At 36.5% G+C, this 21,828-nt stretch overlaps 1 protein-coding gene across 1 annotated transcript; it reads right to left on the bottom strand.

Moving 5' to 3' along the window:
- Window positions 1–999: 999 nt before the first annotated feature.
- LOC123523974 (diisopropyl-fluorophosphatase-like) lies at window positions 1,000–21,805 on the bottom strand. The gene is made up of 5 exons (XM_045301785.2): window positions 21,598–21,805; window positions 8,843–8,983; window positions 8,297–8,428; window positions 5,815–6,031; window positions 1,000–5,422 (listed from the first exon to the last, which is right to left on the bottom strand). The coding sequence occupies exons 1-5, from the start codon at window positions 21,769–21,771 to the stop codon at window positions 5,157–5,159; spliced, it is 930 nt and encodes a 309-aa protein (XP_045157720.1). The 5' UTR covers window positions 21,772–21,805; the 3' UTR covers window positions 1,000–5,156.
- Between the last annotated feature and the right edge of the window lie 23 nt (window positions 21,806–21,828).

Below are 21,828 nucleotides of genomic sequence, written 5' to 3'. Positions count from 1 at the left end.
TTTCTGACGATTATCGTAACCAAAGAAGAAAGTCCGTATTTCATTTGCTGTTGTTTCTCCCTGAGCCTCCCAAACATCATCATCCCTTCAGTCAATCTGTTGATGTTTATGTTGAATTTCTTGCCTTGTACCAGTACCATAAAAAATTTGGTTTCTTCAGCAATCATTAAAAAAATGAATCGAACTTTGTGTCAAACAAATTATAAAAACTATTTGATATTTCAGTCAAATTTTGTTCGCCATCACGAATAAAGTCCCTAACATACCTCGATGAAATATTCGAGTCAGATTTCAATAATTCATCAACGGTCGTAGGTCTTCCAAAGGGGTGTCACATTCCGAGTTATTTTCTATTTGTCACGAGTATAATTCTACTATTTCAGACGTATCAGAGTCGCTTGATAATTTCTCCGACCAAATATCACTAATATTCACATCTGAATCTGGATCCCGACGTAGAATTTCGTAAATATCGTCGTGACAAAATTGTCCGAAATCTCTATCGCTATCCGCCATTTTGGTACATGTACAATTTTATTTTCTGAAAATGAGTTGGGGATTTCCAAAATTTGCTGTATAAATAGTAACGTTTTGAAAGCGAGACTCGGGCATGATCGTATAATGAACTTTTCCTAACCGATTTAAACTTTTAAACCAATAAGTTTTCGTCGTTTTCAATCGGAAAAAGACGAATATTAAACAGTGCATTATCCGGGCGGTTTCAGGCGAATCGTTTGTAGACAGCACGGGCGGATTGAGGCGTTTCGTTGGATAAGCGATAAGGGCGGATTGGGGCGATATGATTGGAAAAGGGTTAAATGATAGCTGTATGTACTTGCATGCAAAAAACCAAGGTGTGATGCTGATGCTTACACCAGGGTAAGTAGAATAGCTCAAACTGTTCTTTGAATAGTCGAGCTAAAGATAAAAGTGTCCATTCTGAGGTTGCTTTAAAAAACAGTGATATCAGGACTACGAAACTATAACACGAACAGTAAACAAGTTTGAATATTTTATTTATTATAAAACTATTCTCTGAATATTGTAGATACCAGTCATATGGCACATAACACATGTATATCAAATAATAAAAAACAACTTTAAAACAACAAAAAAATACTTTCCTTTTGTAAATATTGGGGGACTATTTTACCAAGTTTGTATTCTGATGATTCAACAATGAAGACGCAGAATGAAACAAATTGTATTATCATGCATGTCGTGTTTTCCCTCACTTAGTCATGGCATTAATGTCAAGGAATGTTGCATTTTCTCTATCACATAAACATTATGACATTGTCCAGTCTACATGTAAGTTACTGGAATCAATTCCCACCCTCGACTCTGTTAATGATATATATATATATATATTTTTGTTGAGTTTAACGTCGCACTGACATATTTATAGGTCATATGGCGACTTTCCAGCTTTGATGGTAGAGGAAGACCCCAGGTGCCCCTCCATGCATCATTTCATCATGGGCAGAGGGGGAAGAGCACCTGGGTAGATCTATCAGCCTGCCGTAAGCCAGCTGAATGGCTTCCCCACATGAATTCAATGCCCTGAGTGAGGCTCAAACCCATATTGGTGAAGGGCAAGTGATTAGAAGTCATCCACCTTAACCACTCAGCCCTGTAGACCCCTGTTAATGTTAATGTTATATTTGTATGTAGCATATTTGTATTTTGAATATTATACACATACAAGAAGTCTCTCACACTGTAACATGACTAGAACTATTCAGGAGATACAGAAATTGTCTCTTTCTGTTGTACTTCATTAAAACGTAATATGTTAAATTAAAGCTTTGTATTAACACAAAATGTGATATTATCATTTATGTGCATTTAATGAAAGTTAAATGAAATTTAACTAAACATTCAATGTCTGAGTCAAAGTAAAATGTTATCTGGTATGTGTATTCTCCATACAGAATTTGACTAGCACCATATTAGAAGAACAAGCCCTGCTCAGAAATGGAATATAAGTAGTGATGTCTAATGAATAAAGTACAACAAGAGGGTCATGACGACCCTACATCACTCACCTGTTAAACTTGGCCCTGGAATCAAGATACACATTCTGACCAAGTTTAATGAAGATAGGGTCATAAATGTGGCCTCAAAGCTTTTCCTTTGATTTGAGTGGTGACCTAGTTTTTGACACCACATGACCCAGTTTTGAACTTGGCCTAGGAATCATCAAGATAAACATTCTTACCAAGTTCCATGAACATAGGGTCATAAACGTTCTGTGCAAGTTTGTACCAAATCAAAGCATAAATGAAACCTGTCTGTATGGCTAAAAGGGTCAAAATGGAAAATTTTGCCCCTTTCAGGGGCAGTAACTCTACAACCTATGATCTCTATCGTGTTCACAAGGTAAACATTAACAAATTTTGGCTCTTTCAGGGGTCAATCAGCGGCCGTAGCTCCGGAACCTATGATTGGATCATAGGATTCATCATGGAATCCAATTGGATCTATTGTTGTTAAAGACATTTTGCAAGTTTGTATCAATTCAAACCATAAATGAAGTCTCTATATGGCTGCAAAAGCCAAAATAGCAAATTTTGGCGCTTAAGGGGCCACAACTCTGGAACCCATGATGGGATCTGGCCAGTTTTCCAAAGGAACCGAGATATTATGCCAATACAAGTTGTGTGCAAGTTTAATTAAAATTGATTGCAAAATGTGGTCTCTATCATGTTCACAAGCCAAAATAGCAAATTTTAAGGGGCCTTAACTCTGGAACCCATTATGGGATCTGGCCAGTTTTCGAAAGGAACTGAGATATTATGCCAATACCAGCTGTATGCAAGTTTGATCAAAATTTATTGCAAAATGTGGTCTCTGTCGTGTTCACAAGAGATTGTGGACGGACAATGACGGATGTAGGGTGATCACAAAAGCTCACCTTGTCACTACATGACAGGTGAGATAACAAGAGCTGTCACAGGAGACAGTGCCCTTGACTATTTCGATGCTGGATAGTGAAACTGGGCACATCTGAGGAAGCTGGAGTTCTTACTGGAGTGTTGAATGACTCCAATGGCGGATGAAGATATTGCACAATAGCTTGAGTCTGTTATTTATTTATTTATTTAGGTTTTACAGTGCACCAACACAAATGCAGGTTATATGGCGCCAAACAGGACTACAAATTTTGGTTCCACATCTCATTTGAGTCTGTGTCAAAAATATTAAGTTATAAGAGAGATAAAGATAAAGTGTATCAAAACACTAAGTAAGTAGAATTCTAAGCAAAAAGGGGACATAATTCATAAAATATTAGTGCAAGAGTTTGTGTCATATGATGTGGGTGATGATGTGGAACAACTACTTCAAGTTTGAATCAAATCCATTTAGTAATTACTAAGATATAGTGAAAATGCATCAAAATTAACCTTAAATTCTAAGTAAAAGGGGCCATAATTCATGAAAAATTGGTGCAAGACTTATGTACCTTGCGCCATATGATGTGGGTAATAAGGTGGAACAACTATTTTAAGTTTGAATCAAATCCATTTTGCAATATCTGAGATAGAGTGAAAGTGCAGCAAAGCTTTAACCTGAAATTCTAAGTAAAAAGGGGAGATATTTCATCAAATATTGTTCCAAGAGTTATGGCTCTTATGTCATATGATGTGAGTGATGATGTTAAACAACTATTTTAAGTTTGAATCAAATCCATTTAGTAATAACTGAGATAAAGTGAAAGTGCGTCAAAATTTTAACCTGAAATTCTAAGTAAAAGTGGGGGATAATTCATTAAATATTGGTACCAGAGTTATGGACCTTGTGTCATATGATGTGGGAGATGATATGAAACAACTATGTTCAGTTTGAATCAAATCCATTTTGTAATAATTAAGTAGTGAAAGTGCATCAAAACTTTATCCTTTTAAAATTCTTAGTAAAAAGGGGGATAATTCATGAAATATTGGTGTGAGAGTTATGGCCCTTGTGCCAATGATGTGGGTGATTATGAGGAATAACTACTTTAAGTTTGAAACAAAAACATCAAGTAATAACAGAGATAAGGAGAAAAAAGAGAAAGTGTAAAAAAACTTTAACCAAGGTGGGGACGCAGAAGGACGCCCACGCCGGGTTGAGTAGGATAGCTCTCCATATACTTCATATAGTCAAGCTAAAAATGACCTTAAAGGTCAAATCTAAACAAGTGAGTCAAAGAAATCAAGGTCAACTCATAAAATTCATCTTACAAATCCAACACCAAAAATATACAGATTAGCACCAAAGCATAATAAGATCCCACTAGCATATTTGTGTCTAGAAGTATGCTTCACATAGATTCAGTGAATTAAGTCCTCTTGATCAATTTTGAATGTCTTAATTTACACAGCATTTTATATAAGATATACAAGGGTTGATCAAGAAGCAATGTCACTGCCTCCACAGAACTTTTTTTTTCATTTTTGTATTATGATAAAAATCCTCAAGACATGCTTTACATTTGGCTGTTTTAGCAAAAATGTAAAATATAAATAAAGTATACCACTGACACCATGTTGCCACATGGTAAAATATTTTTTTATAAATGTAAAAAAAAAATCAAAAGATAATGCCCAATTAACATCAAAATAGCACATCAAATCATATAAAAGTTTATTCATGTGAAGTGACATCTTTCTGCCATTAAAACTGATGTAACATCTCTGTTTTAGTAACATTACATATGGAACATGGCGTAAACACAATGTCATGTTACTGCTTTGTGACATGTTTTTTTTATTTCTGTCATAAGTAACATCTGTGTAATGCGGCATTTGCCATTTACATGATTTCCACTTAATGTTGATATCTCCAAAAGTATGCAATACAATTTGATAAAATTCTGGGGAAATACTGTAAGTAGATAAAGGTATTTTGGTTAGAATTATTGTTTTTCTTTTACAATATATATGATTTTTATGGTTGCAGTGACATCTGGAGCAACCCTCATATATATGTGACATTGTGATTAATATTACACAGAAATGAAAAGCATATAATGAAATATTGATTAAATAACACTATTTCAGAATGAACACAATGAATCACAGTAAAATCACAGTCTTATTTTGATATTATAATAAAATCTACAACCTATTCTAAATAATATAATAATCATGTAAATACTAATATGGTTGTCATTATTTGGTTTCACAGTATTGTTTCTTGCCTTTGTGTTTCCACTCAAACTTCCACAGCCCGTTAAATTGGTGCTCTGTCACAAACACAGTACTAGAACCTGGCTTGAAATGAACATTACTAGGTTTATCAAAAGGACATTTGATCCTTGTCACAGGATCACCTCCAGTTGAGCAAAATACTTCAAGATGGCCACCACCCCAGTTTGCCACAATTAGGTTGTTATGTTCATCAAAATCCATACCATCTGGCCCTCCTTCATGGTCACCTGTTGACAAAACCATAACCTTTTTTAGGATTTAAAAATCTATAGGTAAGCCAAATTCAAGAAAAATGCTTTAAGTCATTAAAATTGTAATTTTTTTCTCTATGCAAAAAGTAACTAAACAAAAATGTTGCTGGGGAAAATGAGATGCAACCATTTAGCATTTCAAAATATGATCCTACTGGAAAACATTTTTTTTTTACTGTTTTCAAAAATGAACTGACTCCATATGCCTCTACATAGCTACATTGCCGCTAGACTAAATCAACTGAAGTATACCCTCAATGTAAAGGTTTTCTTCTTAAAATATTTTAAATCTTTAACTGGGTAGTGTAAAAAAATGTAGCAAAATGGAAATAAAACATGTGCTAGAAAACAAGACAGAGTATACATACCTGGCAATTTTCCCCAGATACTTCTCTCCCCTACTTCACCAGGACCTTTTATATCATACTGCCACAGAAGTTTAGTAGGGGTTTCTGCAACAATCAGTTTGCTCGGCTTGCCATCATCTGTATGAAGAACAGCTATACCATTGGGAAATCTTAAGTTACCTTCTATTCTTACAAGCTTCTGATCTTTGGTAAGGCAGTATACTGATCCAAATGGTTCCTGGTGATAAACACATCAAAATGATTCATACTGTGGAGATTTTTTTTTTCACAAGTCAATGAAATAGTATTTAGATATTCTTCCTCGATAACATAAAAGTGAGAAAGGTTTAATGCAATACCCAAACATTAAGCCAGACCAGTCATGGCCCTTGACTTAGTAAAAAATATGCATAAAAGGACATGAAGGTTTGTGTCACAAGTATCTTAAAACTTATCTGACCTAGTATCATAAAACATAATAGAAAAATAATTCAACAAGTGAAGTGCACCTTTGAAATTTCTGTCCTTCAGACTAGAGCTATTGCCCCTTGATTAAGTCAAGAATATGCATAAATAACAAACAAGTTTGTGCTGCAGATACCTCTTGAAGTATTTAAAGTAGAGTAATAAAAGATTAGGAATTGTTCATAACATTTTGCAGCAAAAAATAAAATGGAACTATGTTGTGTGCATCTTTTTAACGTCACAACACGTCTGACGTCATGTCTGTTTACGGGCGTCTGTTTCCCGCGCTGAGATTAAAAATATTTGCAAAACGCACATCTCAAAGTAACCGAGCATAAAATAAAAAGAAAATTTGTTTGTTTTTCGTGAATATGGAATATATCTCACCTCAAAGTGAGAAAATGTTCACATTTTCACTCGCGCTACGCGGTCGTCAAAATATTTGAAATTTTCTCACTTCTCAATGAGATATTTTCCATATTCACTCAAAACAAACAAATATCCTCTATGTACTTGACACAGAGTCACAAAACCTTAGAGGGTTGTTATACAGCATGAGAAGTTGTGCACCTGGTGTTGTCATTGGGTTTTCACTCCTCTACACACGAGTTATGGTCCTTGAGTTAGTGAAAAGTATGCATTTAGTGCTTTAAACTTTGTGTTGAAAATTTAAAAAAACAAAAAACATTTCAGTTATGTCATGAAACCATATACAGTGATATACAGTGATAGAAAGTGAAGCACCTGTGTCCTATTGACACACATCTGGTTCAACTGTTTAAGAACAATGAACTTCCCTTTGACTTGTCCTAAAAATTGCCATTCGGACAGAATTATTGATATAGAGGACTTATTTAAACAAGATAAAGCCTTCTCATATAATACATTTTACAAGACTGCTTTGTGGAAAAACTTCATGGCAAAAACACCATTTGAAGCTACTTAGTACTTTACATGTCTAAAGACTACTACCCCAGCATAATTTATCAAAAGCAAAATGTAGCCTCACTCTTTTGGCTAAACATGGCCTATCGTATGACCTGATACTTTTAATTAACATCCCAGCAGCAACCAGTATAAACTAGAAGATGCTTTTGTAGAAAAGCACATGTCTCCCCCATAGCATAGTAGTAAAAGGCAAGCAGTCAATAGGGAACAGGAGCGGAAGTCCTGCAATAGGGATCATCTACTCAGCATGTCCAATCATCCCATTAAGTTTCAATGTTCTGGGTCAAGTGGTTCCCAAGTTACGGATTGGAAACGGTTTTCCATGTTCTGGTCCCTGTGACCTTTGACTGAGTGACCCCAAAATAAATAGGGCTCATCTACTCTGCATGTCCAATCATCCTATGAAGTTTCAACATTCTGGGTCAAGTGGTTCTCAAGTTACTGATCAGAAACGGTTTTCTATGTTCAAGTCCCTGTGACCTTGACATTTGCTCGAGTGACTCCAAAACCAATAAGGGTCATCTACTCTGTAAGTCCTACCACCATATGAAGTTTGAATGTTCTGGGTCAAATGGTTCTAAAGTTACTGATCAGAAACAGTTTTCCATGTTCTGGTCCCTTTGACCTTGATCTATGATCAAGTGACAAAAATCAGTAGGGGTCATCTACTCTACATGTCCAATCATCCTATGAAGTTTCAACATAATGGGTCAAGTGGTTCTCATGTTACTGACCAGAAATGATTTTCCATGTTCAGGCCCCTGTGACCTTGACCTTTAAAGGAGTGACCCCAAAAACAATAAGCCCTACCATCCTATGAAGTTTGAGGGTTCTCGGTCAAATGGTTCTCCAGATGTTGATCGGAAATGAAGTGTGCTGATGGACGGACAGGGAAAAAACAATATGTGGTGGGGGGGGGGGACATAATTATGTCCGGTAGAATATATTTTGTTGTGCCAGTGATGCCAAGCATACATATTCAACATTTTTGAAATATTGGTAAGACAAAAATGTTGACAAAATGTGTATAGAAAAGAAATCTTTGCACATGAGCATGTAATGATAATTAGATTAAAATTGATCATATTACCTCAAATGACCGTTTAAGCTCTGCAGGTGCTATATCCCCAGCCGGTGCAGTGACCCATAAATTACCATCATAGTCAAATGCACAGTCGTTACAACCTTGCATTGTACGTCCTGAACTGTCCTCTTTAAACATCTATCAATGAGAAAAAACGAGTCGACTATGCTAAATGCATTAATTGATATAATTATGTAGTAAATTATTTTGGATAAAAAAATGTCTAAAAGTCAAAGTAAAACTTAATCTAAATGTTATGCAAAATGCAAATGTATCAGAAGCCTGAATATGAACTGATTATAAAAAGCTTTATAAAAGGGCAAATACAGGATTAGGCATCACAGTATAAGATGCATACTTTTTTTCTTGTACTTTAATTCAAAATGACCATCACCCATTTGATTGGCTGACTTTGACCTGACATTATTGTAAATGACCAATGGCAACACGGCATTCTGAGACTGGTCACCAATCTTGGTTGAATAACCCTCAAACCAACAAAGGTAAAGACTTTACCATTCATCTGAAGAGCCAGCTGAAAAATATAACCACCTGTTGGTATTTTCCTGATGTATCCATCCTGAGTATACCAAGTGCCATATCAGCTATCCAGATGTTGTTGTCAAGGTCACACTGACAGCCGGCAGGGATCCCTCCTCTGTCTCCATCTTGTGGTGAACACAGAATATCTACCTGAAACAACAATATATCCGAAAATCTTTACCCTTTCAACAGAATTAAAAGCTTTGACTTTACATCCAAGCAAAAAAAAAAAAAACAACATTCGGCATCAACTGTTACTAAAGGAACACTTCTTCAAAAGCATTTTCAAATTTAGAAGATGAGGTTTGAAGATTTTTTATTTTAAATTATGACCACCTTGTTTTTTGAGGATTCAGAATACCAGGCTGTACAATTTCCTACTAGTGTCCGAGGGAAAAAGACTTATACCAAAAACTTTTAAGTTATAAAGGGGCATAATTCTGTCAAAATTCAAATCAGTTATGGGGATTGTTTCTCCTGGTGTAGACTTTGATAGTAAATAAATATTTCAAGTTTCGAGTCAATAGCTTTGATTGTAACAGAGATATTTGACTTCATCAAAAACTTTAACCAATGGTGAGGCCGATGCTTGGGCGAGTGCAATAGCTCTACTTTTTCTCCAAAAAGTCAAGCTAAAAATTGATTTAAAATGAAAAGCAGTTAGTTTTTGCAACTCTAAAATCTGCCCAGCTACATTACAGTACCACATTACGATTACATTTGCTAGACATCCAATGGTCAAAAACAAGATTCCAGTATTTACTGTTTTCATTGACTTTCAACACACTTTAAACTGGATGCTGTCTGTAAAAATAATGTTTTCTTAGTAAATTGCAGGATGACTTCAAATTGTAGCAAGACAAGTGAAAATTCGCGGCAGTTTGTCTGTATTTATGTATCTAACAAGAGGGCCATAATGGCCCTATATCGCTCACCTGTTATCATTGCACTTAAGGACAAGAAGGTCAAACAAGAGGGCCGAGATGGCCCTAGGTCGCTCACCTAAGAAACACACCATAACAGTGTAAAACATGTTTGACCTAGTGATTTCATGGAAACAAATATTCTGACCAATTTTCATTAAGATTGGACCAAAAAATTGGTCTCTTGTGATAAAACAAGCATTTTCTCAGATTATGATATGACCTAGTTTTTGACCCTAGATGACCCATGTTCAAACTCGACCTAGATTTTATCAAGGCAATCATTCTGACCAAAATTCATGAAGATCAATTGAAAAATACAGCCTCTATCACATATACAAGTTTTTTCTTTGATTTGACCAAGTGACCTAATTTTTAACCTCAGATGACCCATATTCAAATTTGACCTAGATTTCATTAAGGCAATCATCCTGACCAAATTTCATAAAAATCAATTGAAAAAAACAGTCTCTATCGCATACACAAGATTTTTCTTTAATTTGACCTAGTGACCTAGTTTTTGACCTCAGATAACCCATATTCAACCTCGACCTAGATTTCATCAAGGCAATCACTCTGACCAAATTTCATGAAGATAAATTGAAAACTACATCCTCTATTGCATACACAATGTTTTTCTTCGATTTGACCTAGTGACCTAGTTTTTGACCCCAGATGACCCATTTTCGAACTCTGCCTAGATTTTATCAAGGTAATCATTCTGGCTAAATTTCATGAAGATCAGTTGAAAAATACAGCCTCTATCGCATACACAAGGTTTTTCCTTGATTTGACCTAGTGACCTAGTTTTTAATCCCAGATGACCCATTTTCGAACTCGGCCTAGATTTCATCAAGGTAATCATTCTGACCAAAATTCATGAAGATCAATTGAAAAATACCGCCTCTATCGCATACACAAGGTTTTTCTTTGATTTGACCTAGTGACCTAGTTTTTGACCCCAGATGACCCATTTTCGAACTCGGCCTAGATTTCATCAAGGCAATCATTCTGACCAATATTCATGAAGATCAATTGAAAAATACAGCCTCTATCGCATACACAAGGTTTTTCTTTGATTTGACCTAGTGACCTAGTTTTTGACCCGAGATGACCCATTTTTGAACTCGGCCTAGATTTTATCAAGGCTATCATTCTGACCAATATTTATGAAGAATAATTGAAAAATGAAGCCTCTATCGCATACACAAGGTTTTTCTTTGATTTGACCTAGTGACCTAGTTTTTTACCCGAGATGACCCATTTTCGAACTCGGCCTAGATTTCATCAAGGCAATCATTCTGACCAATATTCATGAAGATTAATTGAAAAATACAGCCTCTATCGCATACACAAGGTTTTTCTTTGATTTGACCTAGTGACCTAGTTTTTGACCCGAGATGACCCATTTTCGAACTCGGCCTAGATTTCATCAAGGTTATCATTCTGACCAATATTCATGAAGATTAATTGAAAAATACAGCCTCTATCGCATACACAAGCTAAATGTTGACAGACGACGGACGACAGACGACAGACGACGGACGACGGACGCCGGACATTGAGCGATCAGAAAAACTCACCTGAGCATTGCTCAGGTGAGCTAAAAATCATAATCAAGATCAATCAAAAGAATCATGAGAAAATATAGTTGAAATTTTCTTAAAGGTACAGATATGTCAAAACGCAATTAAAAATTGAAGGAACCAGCCATGTTCTACCACAGAAAAGTGGTCTCGGTTTTTCCCTACAGCCAATAATAAAAAAGTTACTAAATAAGCTATTTATAGTAACGTAAAAGGGAAGTAATTAAAAAAAATTATTGTAAGTGAACAAAAGAAGGATCTGTCAAATAAAAACAAGAGCACTGCAATGCAACGCAAATGCAGAGCAATATACACACAAAACAAAGTCATATGACCTTTGACCTCTAAGCTCTGCACAGGTTTCTTTGAAATCCTTCAAGGGGTCCAAGAATTACAGAGCGAAGCTGCTATTGTGCAGACAAGGTCAAAATAGCTAATTCTGGCCCTTTCAAGGGGCCATAACTCTGGAACCTATTATGGGATCTGGCCAGTTCAGGAACAGAACCAAGATCTTATGGTGACACAAGTTTTTTGCAAGTTTGATTAAATTCAAATCATAAATGAAGCTGCTATTGTGCAGACAATGTCAAAATAGCTAATTCTGGTCCTATCAGGGGCCATAACTCTGGAACCCATTATGGAATCTGGCAAGTTCAAGAAAGGAACCAAGATCTTGTGGTGATACAAGTTGTGTGCAAGTTTGGTTAAAATCAAATCATAAACTAGAAAATGCTTTTGTAAACAAGAGGGCCATGATGGCCCTATATCGCTCACCTGTTATCATTGCACTTGAGGACAAGAAGGTCCTCAGAAAAAATATCTAAGTCCAAAGGACAGGAACAACAAAGGAAAGGAATTTAACCAAAAAGAAAAACAAAATTCTTACAAGGTACAGATATGTCAAAATACATCTAAAAATTGGAGGTACCATCCATGTTGTACCACAGAAAAGTGGTCTCGGTTTTTCCCTACGGCCAATAATAAAAAAGTTACTAAAAATAGGCTATTTATAGTAATGCAGAAGGGAAGTAATTCAAAAGAAAATTATTGTAAGTTAACAAAAGAAGGATCTGCCAAATAAATCTGCTGACATAAATGAAATTTCAGATCAGTATCTTCATTAGTTACGGAGATATACCCATTTTAATTTGAAATAAAGGGAGGTAATTTGACATAAAATCAGTCCATAGTTATCTACCCTGATTGGCTCGGTCCAACTAATGACAATAATGAAATTTCAAATAAGTCCTGTAGGTACTTACTGATATAAATCCATTTTGACTACAATCAGGGGAGGTAATCAGATATAAAATAACTCTGGAAACTATGATTGGATTTGATTTGTTATGGAATCCAAGATTTATTGTTGTTGAAGATATTTTGGAAGTTTGTATCAAATAAAACCATAAATGAAGTCTCTATATGGCTGCAAAAGCCAAAATAGCCAATTTTGGACATTTAAGGGGCCATAACTCTGGAACCCATGATGGAACCTGGCCAGTTTAAGAAAGGAACCAAGATCTTGTGGTGATACAAGTTGTGTGCAAGTTTGGTTAAAATCAAATTATAAATGAAGTTGCTATTGTGCAGACAAGGTCAAAATAGCTAATTCTGGCCCTTTCAGGGGCCATAACTCCAGAACCCACTAGGGGATCTGGCCGGTTCAACAAAGGATCTGAGATCTTATGGCAACACAAGTTTTGTGCAAGTTTGATTAAATTCAGATCATAAATGAAGCTGCTATTGTGCAGACAAGGGCAAAATAGCTAATTCTGGTCCTTTCAGGGGCCATAACTCTGGAACCCATAATGGAATCTGGCCAGTTCAAGAAAGGAACCAAGATCTTATGGTGATACAAGTTGTGTGCCAGTTTGGTAAAAATCAAATCATAAATAAAGCTGCTATTGTGCAGACAAGGTCAAAATAGCTGATTTTGGCCCTTTCAGGGGCCATAACTCTGGTACCCATAATGGGATCTAGCCAGTTCAAGAAAGGAACCGAGATCTTATGGTGATACAAGTTGTGTGCAAGTTTGATTAAAATAAAATCATAAATGAAACCACTATCGTGCAGACAAGAAATTGTTGACGGACGCACGGACGGACAAACGACGGACGACGGACGAAGGGTGATCACAAAAGCTCACCTTGTCACTATGTGACAGGTGAGCTAAAAAGCGCATGTCTCCCCAAATGCAAAATCCTATAGGCAAGAAGTCAATAGGGGTCAGGAGCGAAAGTCAAACAGACACTGATGGTTGGCTGCAATAGGGATCATCTACTTGGCATGTCCAGTCATTCCGCTCAATTTCAACACTCTGGGCCTAGTGGTTCTCAAGTCACTGTTCAGGCTCCTGTGACCATGACCTTTAATCAAGTGACCTCAAAATAAATAGGGGTCATCTACTCTGAATGTCCAATCATCCTATTAAGTTTCAACATTGTAGGTCAAGTGGTTCTCAAGTTATTTCCAAAAAATGATTTTACATGAACAGACCACTGTGACCTTGACCTGTAATTGACTTACTCCAAAATCAATAGGGGTCATCTACTCTGCATGTTCAATCATCCTATGAAGTTTCAACATTCTGGGTCAAGTGGTTCTCAAGTTATTGATCGGAACTGGTTATCAATGTTCAGGCCCCTGTGACCTTGACCTTTAACGGAGTGACCCCAAAAACAATAGGGGTCATTTACTCTGTATGAACAATCATCCTATGAAGTTTCAACATTCTGGGTTGAGAGGTTCTCAAGTTATTGATTGGAAATGGTTTTCCATGTTCAGGCCCCTGTGGCCTTGACCTTTAATAGAGTGACCCCAAAATCGTTAGAGGTCATCTACTTTACATGTACAATCATCCTATGAAGTTTCAACATTCTGGGTGAAGTGGTTCTCTAGTTATTGATCGGAAATGGTTTTCAATGTTCAGGCCCCTGTGACCTTGACCTTTGATGGAGTGACCCCAAAATCAATAGGGGTCATCTACTCTTCATAATCAATCATCCTATGAAGTTTCAACATTCTGGGTTGAGAGGTTCTCTAGTTATTGATCAGAAATGGTTTTCAATGTTCAGGCCCCTGTGACCTTGACCTTTGACCGAGTGACCCCAAAATCATTTGGGGTCATCTACTCTTCATGACCAATCATCCTATGAAGTTTCAACATTCTGGGTCAAGTGGTTCTCTAGTTGATCGGAAATGGTTTTCAATGTTCAGGCCCCTGTGACCTTGACCTTTGACGGAGTGTCCCCAAAATCATTTGGGGTCATCTACTCTTCATGACCAATCATCCTATGAAGTTTCAACACTCTGTGTCAGGTGGTTCTCTAGTTATTGATCGAAAATGGTTTTCAATGTTCAGGCCCCTGTGACCTTGACCTTTGATGGAGTGACCCCAAAATCAATAGGGGTCATCTACTCTTCATGACCAATCATCCTATAAAGTTTCAACATTCTGGGTCAAGTGGTTCTCTAGTTATTGATCGGAAATGGTTTTCAATGTTCAGGCCCCTGTGACCTTGACCTTTGACGGAGTGACCCCAAGATCAATAGGTGTCATCTACTCTTCATGACCAATCATCCTATGAAGTTTCAACACTCTGTGTCAGGTGGTTCTCTAGTTATTGATCGAAAATGGTTTTCAATGTTCAGGCCCCTGTGACCTTGACCTTTGATGGAGTGACCCCAAAATCAATAGGGGTCATCTACTCTTCATGACCAATCATCCTATAAAGTTTCAACATTCTGGGTCAAGTGGTTCTCTAGTTATTGATCGGAAATGGTTTTCAATGTTCAGGCCCCTGTGACCTTGACCTTTGACGGAGTGACCCCAAGATCAATAGGTGTCATCTACTCTTCATGACCAATCATCCTATGAAGTTTCAACATTCTGGGTCAAGTGGTTCTCTAGTTATTGATCGGAAATGGTTTTCAATGTTCAGGCCCCTGTGACCTTGACCTTTGACGGAGTGACCCCAAAATCAATAGGGGTCATCTACTCTTCATGACCAATCATCCTATGAAGTTTCAACATTCTGGGTCAAGTGGTTCTCTAGTTATTGATCGGAAATGGTTTTCAATGTTCAGGCCCCTGTGACCTTGACCTTTGACAGAGTGACCCCAAAAACAATAGGGGTCATCTACTCCAGCAGCCCTACAACCCTATAAAGTTTGAAGGTTCTAGGTCTAATGGTTCTCCAGTTATTGCTTGGAAATGAAGTGTGACGTACGGACGGACGGACGGACAAGGCAAAAACAATATGTCTCCTGGGTGAGACATAATGAAGCTGCTATTGTGCAGACAAGGTCAAAATAGCTTATTCTGGCCCTTTCAGGGGCCATAACACTGAAACCCATTAAGGGATCTGGCCGGTTCAAGAAAGGAACTGAGATCTTATGGTGACACAAGTTTTGTGCAAGTTTGATTAAATTCAAGTCATAAATGAAGCTGCTATTGTGCAGACAAGGTCAAAATAACTAATTCTGGCCCTTTCAGGGGCCATCACTTTGGAATCCATAATAGAATCTGACCAGTTCAAGAAAGGAACCAAGATCTTATGGTGATACAAGTTGTGTGCAAGTCTGGTAAAAATCAAATCATAAATGAAACCACTATCGTGCAGACACGAAATTGTGGATGGACGACGGACGAAGGGTGATCACAAAAGCTCACCGTGTCACTACGTTACAGGTGAGCTAAAAATAGCAAAAAATAATTTATCATTACAGGAGTTAGCAGTTTTTCAAAAATTTTCATAGAATATAGTGGTCACACTTTTCTATTGTTTTCCCTTACTAAACTTTTGGTTAAAAACAAGAGCACCGCCTTGCGGGTGCTGACGCTCATCTGATTTTTTTTGTATAATAGAAATATTGTCCTACCCATGATTTTCTAAGTCTAAAAAGGGCCATCATTCTTGCAAAAAGCAGGATAGAGTTATGTTTCTTGATGTACAATGTCCACTTATGATGGTGAAAAACTGTTGCAAGTTTTAAAGCAATAGCTTTGATATTATGAGAAAAGTTGACTTAAACATAATATTCAACCAAGAAAATGATTTTTCTAAGTCCAAAAGGGGCAATAATTATTGCAAAAAGCAGGATGGAGTTATGTTGCTTGCTGTACAGGGTCAGCTTATGATGGTGAACAAGTGCTGCAAGTTTCAAAGCAATAGCTTTGATAGTTTAAGAGAAAAAGTTTACCTAAACATAAAACTTAACCAAGAAATCTGATATTTTCTAAGTCCAAAAGGGGCCATAAATCTTGCAAAAAGCAGGATGGAGTTATGTTTCTTGCTGTACAGGGTCAGCCTATGATGGTGAACAAGTGTTGCAAGTTTTAAAGCAATAGCTTTGATAGTTTAGGATAAAAGCTATCTGCCCCTCGGGTGAATTTTTGTTTTATGTTTTTTGCCTCATAAGCCTTTGTTTTTCATAAAATGTATACCAAACTATTCATAAAGTATAGAAGTGTCTTTCAAGAGAAGTTGTTATGGATCCTATGTTTGGATAATAAATTTTCATATAAAATCACATGTACTTTGCTCGTCCACATTCTGTTTTGTAGAAATTTAAATATCAAACTTCATTTTCAAAAATATTCTGACATGTCTATACTTATTGTGTGCCTATCATATTTCTCCAGGTACTCCAGTGTTGAAAATGTTACAAAACATATACATTTCAAAATGTTGCAAAATTACAAAATGAAAATGAAGTAGAGTTGTCAAAATAACAAAACACAGTACACTGTTTTGTATGTGCAAGAAAATATGTAAGTTAACAATATTTCATTAAGAGTTATCTTTCCTGCAGTTGTTGCTATCTAGGGAACCATTCCGGTTCTCTAGCCACTGCCATTAACAAAGAAGAGCTGTCCGTAAGACAACACACTCGACTTTTCTCAGTGCTTGACTCTGAACTAGAGCTTTTCAAGTAAAATGGGCATAAATCTGTCAAAATTCTAATCAGAGTTATGGGAATTGTTACTTATGGGGTAGTCTTTGATAGTAAATAACTATTTTAAGTTTCAAGTCAATAGCTTTGATAGTAACAGAGATATTGGACGTTATATAAAACTTTAATTAAAAAAATCTTAGTTAAAAAGGGGCATAACTCTGTCAAACTTCAATCAGAGTTATGGAGATTGTTTTTCCTGGTGTAGACTTTGATAGTTAATAACTATTCTAAGTTTCAAGTCAAAAGCTTTGATAGTAACAAAGATATTTGACTTTATCAAAAACTTTGAAAAAAATAGTAGTAATCAGAAAATTACTTATGGGGTAGTCTTTGATAGTAAATAACTATTTTAAGTTTCAATTCAATAGCTTTGATAGTAACAGAGATATTGGACATTAAATAAAACTTTAATAAAACAAGAGGGCCATGAAGGCCCTGTATCGCTCACCTGACCTACTGACCTAAAGATAATCAAGATTAACATTCTGACCAAGATTCATTGGGATATGGTCATAAATGTGACCTCTAAAGTGTTAACTACCTTTTCCTTTGATTTGACTGGACCTTAAGATCATCAAAATTAACATTCTGACCAAGCTTCATGAAGATACAGTCATAAATATGTCCTCTACAGTGTTAACAAGCTTTTCCTTTGATTTGACCTGGTGACCTAGTTTTGGACCCCAGATAACCCAATATCAAACTCGACCAAGATATTATTGAGGGTAACATTCTGACCAAGTTTCATTAAAATTGGGCCAAAATTGTGACCTCTAGAGTGTTTACAAGCTTTTCCTTTGATTTGACCTGGTGACCTAGTTTTTGACCCTAGATGACCCAATTACAAATTAGTCCAAGATTTTATTGAGGGTAACATTCTGACTATGTTTCATTAAAATTGGGCCAAAATTGTTACCTCTAGAGTGTTAACAAGCTTTTCCTTTGATTTGACCTGGTGACCTAGTTTTTGATCCCAGATAACCCAATATTGAACTCGTTCAAGATTCTATTGAGGGTAACATTCTGACCAAGTTTCATTAAGACTGGGCCAAAATTGTGACCTCTAGAGTGTTTACAAGCTTTTGCTTTGGTTTGACCTAGTGACCTAGTTTTTGACCCTAGATGACCAATATCAAACTCATCAAAGATTTTACTGAGGGTAACATTCTGACCATGTTTCATTAAAATTGGGCCAAAATTGTGACCTATATAGTGTAAACAAGCTTTTCCTCTGATTTGACCTGGTGACCTAGTTTTTGACCCTATATAACCCAGATTCAAACTGGACCTTAAGATCATCAAAATTAACATTCTGACCAAGCTTCATGAAGATACAGTCATAAATATGTCCTCTACAGTGTTAACAAGCTTTTCCTTTGATTTGACCTGGTGACCTAGTTTTTGACCCCAGATAACCCAATATCAAAACTCGACCAAGATACTATTGAGGGTAACATTCTGACCAAGTTTCATTAAAATTGGGCCAAAATTGTGACCTCTAGAGTGTTTACAAGCTTTTCCTTTGATTTGACCTGGTGACCTAGTTTTTGACCTTAGATGACCCAATTACAAACTCGTCCAAGATTTTATTGAGGGTAACATTCTGACTATGTTTCATTAAAATTGGGCCAAAACTATGACCTCTAAAGTGTTAACAAGCTTTTCCTTTGATTTGACCTGGTGACCTAGTTTTTGATCCCAGATAACCCAATATTGAACTCGTCCAAGAATCTATTGAGGGTAACATTCTGACCAAGTTTCATTAAGACTGGGCCAAAATTGTGACCTCTAGAGTGTTTACAAGCTTTTCCTTTGATTTGACCTAGTGACCTAGTTTTTGACCCTAGATGACCCAATTACAAACTCATCAAAGATTTTATGGAGGGTAACATTCTGACCATGTTTCATTAAAATTGGGCCAAAATTGTGACCTCTAGAGTATTAACAAGCTTTTCCTCTGATTTGACCTGGTGACCTAGTTTTTGACCCCAGATAACCCAATATCGAACTTGTCCAAGATTTTATTAAGGGTAACATTCTGACCAAGTTTCATTAAGATTGGGCCAAAATTGTGACCCCTAGGGTGTTAACAAGCTTTTCCTTTGATTTGACCTGGTGACCTAGTTTTTGACCCCAGATGACCCAATATTGAACTCGTCCAAGATTTTATTAAGGGTAACATTCTGACAAAGATTCATTGAATTTAGGCCAAAATTGTGTTAACAGTCAAATTGTTGACGACAGACGGACGAACGACGGACACAGGGCGATCACAAAAGCTCACCTTGAGCACTTCATGCTCAGGTGAGCTAAAAATCTAAGTTAAAAAGGGGCATAAATCTGTCAAAATTCAAATCAGAGTTATAGGGACTATTTCTCCCGGTGTAGACTGTGATAGTAAATAACTATTTTAAGTTTCAAGTCAATAGCTCTGATTGTAACACAGATATTTGACTTTATCAAAAACTTTAACCAACGGCGACGCAGATGCTCAGTGGGGTGAGTGCAATAGCTCTATATTTTCTTCGAAAAGCCAAGTTAACAAGAGGGCCAAGATCACTCACCTGAGAAACACACCATGACAGTGTAAACATGTTTGACCTAGGGATTTCATGGAAACAAATATTCTGGACAATTTTCATTAGGATTGGACCCAAACTGTGGTCTCTTGAGTTTAAACAAGTATTTTCTTTGATATGACCTAGTTTTTGACCCCAGATGACCCATATTTAAACTTGACCTAGATTTCATCAAGAAAATCATTCTGACCAAATTACATGAAGATCAATTGAAAAATACAGCCTCTCTGGCATACACAAGGTTTTTCTTTCATTTGACCTAGTGACCTACTATTTAATCCTAGAAGACCCATATTCGAATTTGACCTACATTTCATCAAGGCAATCATTCTGACCAAATTTTATGAAGAATCCAGATCAGTTGAAAAATACAGCTTCTATCACATAAACAATGTTTTTCTTTGTTTTGACCTAGTGCTAGTTTATGATCCCAGATTACCCATATTTAAAGCTGACCTAGATTTCATCAAGGCAATCATTCTGGCCAAATTTCATGAAGTTCAATTGAAAAATACAGCCTCTATTGCATACACAAGGTTTTTCTTTAATTTGATCTAGTAACCTAGTTTTTGACCCATATTCGAACATGACCTAGATTTCATCAATCATTCCGACCAAATTTCATAAAAAATCAATCGCAAAATACAGCCTCTATCGCATACACAAGGTTTTTCTTTGATTTGACCTAGTGACCTACTTTTTGACCCCAGGTGACCCATATTCGAACTCAACTCGACCTAGATTTCATCAAGGCAATCATTCTGACCAAACTTCATGAAGTTCATCAAGGCAATCATTCTGACCAAACTTCATGAAGTTCAATTGAAAAATACAGCCTCTATCGCATATACAAAGTTTTTCTTTGATTTGACCTAGTGACCTAGTTTTTGATCACAGATTACCCATATTCAAACTTGACCTAGATTTTATCAAGGCAATCATTCTGACCAAATTTCAAGAAGATCAATTTAAAAATACAGCCTCTATCGCATACACAAGCTAAATGTTGACAGACGACAGACAGACACCGGACGTCAAGCAATCGCGATAACTCACCTGAGCAGCGATCACAATAACTCACCTGAGCAAAACATTCCAAAAGAAGCTTTCCTTTGAATTAAGAAATTCCTTCTACCATTGAACAATTCAGTATATTAATTATAAATGGTCTACGAGACCTGCATAAATGTCCAAAATTAATATTCACTTGAGGGGTGGTCTCCAAACACTTTTGATGAACCTTAAAAAATGTGTTTACTCAAAGAGCTACAAAAATAAATAGATCGGCAACTTGAAAGGCATATAGAGCAAATCTCGCCAAAAAAAACGTGACAACTGAATGAGATTTCATTTACCGGAAGTGACCCGTTCTCCACGCGCCATTTTGTATGCGAAAGCAATTATTCATCGGTAAATTAATTATCACCGTATGACCACGCTTCTTTTGATGGTAAGAAACGTGTACTTTGTGTCTTAAGACTATTTCACATTAAACTAATGTTACTTTAAAAGCTAACATGTATTTTAAATGTAGTTTTAAAGGAACAAATTTAACTCCATGCTCGCCGATGTTTGTTTTTCTAAGATAACGCTGATTCACGCTCTGACACAAGGTCACGGGAGATTACAGCCAGTTGCCATTCTGTGTATTTTATACTTCTTTGGTTTACTTTAGGGTCAAGGTCATTGCCTATTGTCACATGACATGCATGTTTTACCTTTCCACTTTCTACGTCCACTTTCAAAACATCACCTTCAGGCTTTTTCTCGCTGTTATCTCTTCCTAGTGGTGCAACCATGTAAAAGCTTCCATGTTTGTCAAACACAGGACCTTCTGCACCTTCCAGATTTTCTGCAATTTTAACAAAACTGGGCTCAACTATTTCCGACATGTTTTGGTCCAAAAGTGGTCGTGCATGTGTCGTAATTTGACATGACATTTTTTTAAA

The sequence above is a fragment of the Mercenaria mercenaria genome, chromosome 3 (assembly GCF_021730395.1).
Source record: "Mercenaria mercenaria strain notata chromosome 3, MADL_Memer_1, whole genome shotgun sequence".
Classification (NCBI taxonomy): Eukaryota; Metazoa; Mollusca; class Bivalvia; order Venerida; family Veneridae; genus Mercenaria; species Mercenaria mercenaria.
This window is presented reverse-complemented; position numbering and strand designations above follow the sequence as displayed.